General features: G+C 52.9%; 1 protein-coding gene across 1 annotated transcript; it reads left to right on the top strand.

Annotated features, from left to right (window-relative positions):
* The first annotated feature begins 1,510 nt into the window (after positions 1 to 1,510).
* C1H16orf54 (chromosome 1 C16orf54 homolog) lies at positions 1,511 to 4,469 on the top strand. Its single transcript, XM_028885687.2, has 2 exons — positions 1,511 to 1,638; positions 2,656 to 4,469. Exon 2 carries the CDS (start codon positions 2,697 to 2,699, stop codon positions 3,372 to 3,374), a length of 678 nt encoding a protein of 225 aa, XP_028741520.1. The 5' UTR covers positions 1,511 to 1,638; positions 2,656 to 2,696; the 3' UTR covers positions 3,375 to 4,469.
* The last annotated feature ends 1,379 nt before the right edge of the window (positions 4,470 to 5,848 follow it).

The following is a 5,848-nucleotide window of genomic DNA, read 5'->3' as shown; positions in this document are numbered from 1 at the left end:
GGTGGTGTAGAGCTGTGGCAATGTGCTTGCTTAGCAGGAGCACCACCCACAAACAAACGTACAAACCAACGCCCTCCTTCCCCCCAAAAAGGAAGAAGTGAAGAAAGAGGAGGGGAACGGAGGGCGGCGGCTCCGTCGAAGTGCTGGTCGACAAGCACATGGACCCGAGTTCAGGCCTTAGTGTCGACTTTAAAAAGCTGGGCACAGCACCGTGCACCTGTGATCTCAAGCTGGGGAAGCAGAGAAGACCTTTGGTGCTCACTAGGCAACCATTTTTGAAGAATCAATGAGCTCAGTGTTCAGAGAGAGAGAGAGAGAGAGAGAGAGAGAGAGAGAGAGAGAGAGAGAGAGAGACCCTGTCTTTAAAAGATAAGTTGGAAGAACAGAGGAACCCGTGGCTGATATGTAGAACTGAATGGTATTGTAAAATAAAATAAAAGGGGGGAAAAAAAGATAAGTTGGAGCCTGGCAGCAGGGACACATGCCTTTAATCCCAGTACTCAGGAGGCAGAGCCAGGCAGATCTCTGTGAGTTCAAGGCCAGCCTGGTCTACAGAGTGAGTTTCAGGAAAGGCACAAAACTACACAGAGAAACCCTGTCTCAAAAAAACAAAACAAAACAAAACAAAAAAGTTTAAGTTGGAAGCTGGAAAGATGGTTCAGCGGTTAAGAGCATTTGATGCTCTTGTAGAGGACCTGGGTTCAATCCCTAGCATCTACAAAGTGGCTCACAACTGTCTGTCATTCAACTTGTAAGAGATCTGATCTGATGTCCTCTTCCGGCCTCCTTGAACACCAGGCATGCTTATGGTGCACTTACATACATGCCAGCAAAACACCCGAACACATAAAATAAAAAATAGGGTGAAAGTCAGTTAAGTAGGCATGACATAGACCCAGAGGTCTTCACACACACGTGCAAGCACTACATACACAAACGCAAAGGTGGCCTAAGCAATGCCAGGTGACAGTTAGTCTCGTAGTAATTACACTGTATTGGGCATCAGAAGTAATGGAGACATGAGACCAGCGTGGTGGCTGGGGACTGAAATTCTAGCACTCCGAAGGCTAGAACGGGAGGATTCAAGGCCAACCTGGGCTACATCTTGAGTCCCTGTCTCAGACAAAACAAAATGAGAAGTACGAGGCAGCTGGATGAAGTAAGAGTGGTGTGTGTGTGGGGGGGGGGGGGTCTAGATTGGCAGCACAGGCTTACAGAGGCCCCTGCCCGGGACAAGGGCTGTGCACCCTCCAAGGAGCAGGCGGGAGGATGCACCCGAGTGCTCTGGGAGCTGCTGAGGCAGTCGTCTTCTCCACCTCTGGGGGAAAGTGGGGTCTGGGGCTTGGCTATGGGGCGAGACAAACTTTAGCCGAGCGGCTGCTCGTTCCGGCTCCACCTTACTCAGGAAGCGCTTCTTCACCACACTGACCACATCCCCAGGTTGCCTTGGAGACACTCTATGGGGGCAGGAAGAGTTGGGGCACAGTCACCCAGCAACAGGTGGTAGCCTCCCTTCCGCCTTCTGAGGCCAGCCCCCTTAGAGCCGTTCAGATAGCCACACACACCCTCCCGGCATGCATTGGGAAGAACAGCTCTGAAGACCGAGAAATCCAAGATTAACTCCAGGCGAGAAGTGAGGTGAGGGGGTCAGAAGCAACTGTAAATGGGGGCGCGGGGGGGGGTGCTCGTAGCAGAGATGTGGGCAAACACCAACAGGGGAGGCAGACAGGCCAGTGACTGGGCAGAGCTGGACAAGCTGGCTAGGAGCCCACAGTCCCAGGACAGCCAAAAACACAACAAGGGGGGTTGGGGATTTAGCTCAGTGGTAGAGCGCAAGCGCAAGGCCCTGAGTTCGGGCCTCAGCTCCAAAAAAATAAATTAAAAACCAAAACACAACACAACAAGGCCAGCAGCTGGGTCACCTCCAAGGAGAGTGGTGAGGTGGCTGAAAGAGAGGGGACACAGACGGGACCGGGCCAGCAGGGAGGCTTTCCCTCATCCCTGTCTCCCCACTTCTTCTGGGGCTGAAGCAAGACTTGAGAGCCCTAGACCTGGATCTGTCACCCTGGGGGCCTGGGAGGGGAAATGAGGCCTGTGGCTGTGCAGAGGAGCTTCAGCTCGGGTTCTCCAGCCCCCCCCCGTCCCCCCCCTCGTTCTCCAGCCTCCCGGGCCTCCAGCCTCCCCAGCTCGGCTCATTCGTTCTCCAGCCTCCCCCGGCCTCCAGCCTCCCCCGGCTCGTTCTCCAGCCTCCCCCGGCTCGTTCTCCAGCCTCCCTGGCTCGTTCATTCTCCAGTCTCCCCCGGCTCGTTCTCCAGCCTCCCCTCAGCTTGCTCTTGTCCTCTCTGGGTCCCCTTTGCTCCTCTCTAGCTTTGCCACCCATCCTCGATTAGAAGAGCCAGATTGATAGTGCACCAGCACACACACACACACACACACACACACACACACACACACACACACACACACACACACAGTCTGTCTCGGAGGCCCTGAAGTGAAATTACAGTTTAAATAGAAGGCCAGTGATTCGCAGCTCCAGTCAAGATGCGGTCCCCCACTGTCTCATCCCGTGAGGCGGTCAAGTTGTTAGAACGGGGCTGGATCTCTTTCCAGGACACAGGATCCCCTCTCACTGGTTGCCTTTCCTTCTCTTAGCGGAGACATTCGCTGTCTCTCCTCACCACTGTGTCTCCCAGATGCCTTCAACTCCGGAGCAGCCCTCAGGGCAGACGGAGGGGCTGCCAGAGCCGACAGCGGAGCTGGCCTTGTGGGCAGTACTCCCATGTGGCCCCTGTATTCCCATCATGCTGGGCCTGGCCTCCCTTGCCGCTTTCTTCATTGTGACTACTGCCGTACTGGCCGAACGCCTGTTCCGCCGCCCGAACCCGGACCCCAGCCAGCAAGCACCCACCCTAGTATGGCGCCCCGGAGGAGAGCTGTGGATTGAGCCCACAAGCAGCGCCCGGGAGCGCTCTGAGGACTGGTATGGGTCCTCCATGCCCCTGCTGATGGACAGGGCTCCAGATCCCCCGACTCCTGGGGGAACTTTGGAGGGCAGAGCAACGGCTCCACCAGCCCCTACAATCCCACACTCTTCTCCCTGCCCCTTAGTTCCCCAGACCCCACCAGAAGGCCCAACCCAGAGCACCTTCTGGAGACCTCAAACCCAAGAGGAGAGGCTCCATGCCACAGGCCTAGTGAGCTGGGTTGAGCCTGAGACGAGGCTAGAGGTTGGAATGCAGATCGGGAGCCCCAAGGCCTGGAGGATGAGGCAAGGGAGCCCTGAACCTGACTGGGGTCTCCAGCCTCGGGTCACCCTGGAGCAGATCTCTGCGTTCTGGAAGAGGGAAGGCCGGACCAGTGTGAGCTTCTGAATCTTCAGAGCCTGTTAAGACTAGCCTCCCACCTCAGGGGCTGAAAGGGGTCAGCTCCAACTTCAGGCCTGGACCTCACTCTTGATGTGTCTCTGGGCCCTGCCTAGAGCCTAGGGCCTTTTGTGTGAAGATTTCTACCTTTGGCACCTGGCTGGTGGGCAGGCTGAGAGTGTGGACAGCCTGTGCTCCATGGCTCGCACTAAAGCTCAGCTTTGGTTAAACTGCCCAGGTTGTGACTCTGAGAACTGGAAGCAAGGCTAGTTGGCTGTGAGCCAGAAGGCTTCAAGATGGCATGTCAGGGTACAAATTTACCTAAGCCACCATATCAGAACAAAGAGGTCCTGTATGGGATGCTGACCAACGACCCAGAACTGGCGATTGTGTGTCAATCATGTGGGCAGGAATCTTGCTCTCCAGAGACACGGACCTTTATCTGTGCCCAGCCATTCTAACCAACCACTGCAAGGCCCTCCAGCAAAAGAGAGGCCAAGTCCAGGCGGAGTCTTTGTCAACATACAAACCTTGGCTTTGTCCACTAAATGGCAACGTGGAATTTGCTGAGCCAAGCTGGAGAGGCCACCTCTTGCCTAGAATTGAGGCACAGACTCCAAGGATCAACAGGCCCCTCTGTCCATTCATTGGCTTATGGCTGCACACATCCTAGAACGCGGAGTTCTATTATTCCATGGTAAAGCAAGTCTGGACTAGAAAGAACCGAGTTTGTTCCAATATGGAAATGAAGATTGTCCCAGAGAAGGGAAACTCCCCAAACACAGCCTCTGCCATCGTGCCCTCCAGCTTGCTGGAGTGGTCCAGAGAGGCAGGCTTGCTACAAGACACACTCACTTATAACGCTCCATCCCATGGAAACGGAGCCCCACATATCCATGGGCTCACCAGCTGCCTTCCCCTTTAGGAGAGGGACGGCAGTGGGGATAGCAATGGAGTTTCCAGTCCCCAGAAATCTGAGTTCCCAACCTTCAGTCAAGAATATGAAGATCCTGCCATATCAGTTTACCTCTTGCTTTATTATTTACTTTATATTTTTACTTAAATCGGTTCACTATTTGCTTAATAAATTTGTTTTAAAAAGAATCTCTTTTTTTGGTATGGCCTCTATAAATGGAAAATCAGTATTACTCTCCAGAAGTAAAAGATATCATGAAAATAAACCAGGCATGCTAGTGCACGCCTTTAATCCCAGCACACAGAAAGCTGAGGCAGGTGGATCTCTGTGATTTTCAGACTAGCCAACCTACATTGGAACCTGACTCAGAAAAACAAAAAAACAAAACCATGAAAATAAATACAATGTAGACAATGAATTTCTAAGGAGACAATGTAGCTTACTGGATCTATTGACCTCAAATTCTGCTCCTAGTTAAAAGAGGTGGCACATACCTGAAATCCCAGCACTCTGGAGGCTGAGGCAGGAGGACCCCAAGTTCAAGGCCAGTCTGGGTTAATTAGTAAGCCCCTGTCTCAAAGGAAAGAAAGGACAAGTGGGACGGGCAGAGGACGGAAGGGAGGGGTTCCTGCCCATCTGACTCATGAGCTGGAGGAACAGTCATTTCTCATTTGCCCTCCGCTAACAGGACTGACTGAGCTTGGGCTTCTGCCTGTAAGGAGTGAACAGTTCCGGGGAAACAGAAGGTGCAAGATTTGGAGCTTGTCCATCTACATCACAAGAACCCAGGAGAGGCATTGTGGTGTAGAAGGCAAGCCTAGGCAGGGCTCCTGAATCCTGACCTGACCCTGTTACCATCCACTTGGAGACGTCAGAAGAGCGGTTTCTGTATTTTTTTTTTGGGGGGGTCTCATACTCGCTATACAATAAGAGAGTCCAGAGGTGAACAGGTGCTTTATTAGGAGTCTCCAGGTGTGAAACTGGAGGGGAAGGTATTATAAATGAAGGATGGAAAGATGGGTAGATGGATGGATGCAAGGAGGAATGGATAAATGGAAAGATGGATGGATGGAGAGAAGAGTGAGTCTTAGGGTTTCTGTTGCTGTGATAAAACCCCATGACTGAAAAGCAGCTTGGGGTGGACAGGGCTTGTTTTGTTTACGCTTCCACATCACTGTCCATCAAACATCAAAGGAAGCCAGGGAAAGAACTCAAACAGGGCAGGAATCTGGAGGCAGGAGCTGATGCAGAGGCCATGGACGAGTGCTGCTCCCCACAGCTTGCTCAGCCTACTTTCTTAAAGCACCTAGGACCGCCTACCCAGGGGTGGCGCCACCCAACAATGGGCTGGGCCCTGCCCACATCAATCCCTTATTAAGAAAATCCACCACAAGCAGAGCGGTGGTGGTGCTCACCTTTCTTTAATCTCAGCACTCGGGAGGCAGAGGCAGGTGGATCTCTGAGTTCAAGGTTAGCCTGGGCTACACAGAGAAGCCTTGTCTCGAACCCCCCCCCCAAAAAAAAAAAAACAAAAAAACAAAGAGTTGAGCAAAGGAGGCATGAATGA

Source organism: Peromyscus leucopus, chromosome 1 (genome assembly GCF_004664715.2).
Source record: "Peromyscus leucopus breed LL Stock chromosome 1, UCI_PerLeu_2.1, whole genome shotgun sequence".
Lineage (NCBI taxonomy): Eukaryota > Metazoa > Chordata > Mammalia > Rodentia > Cricetidae > Peromyscus > Peromyscus leucopus.
The sequence above is the reverse complement of the archived record's forward strand: the minus strand, read 5'-3'. Positions and strand labels throughout refer to the sequence as shown.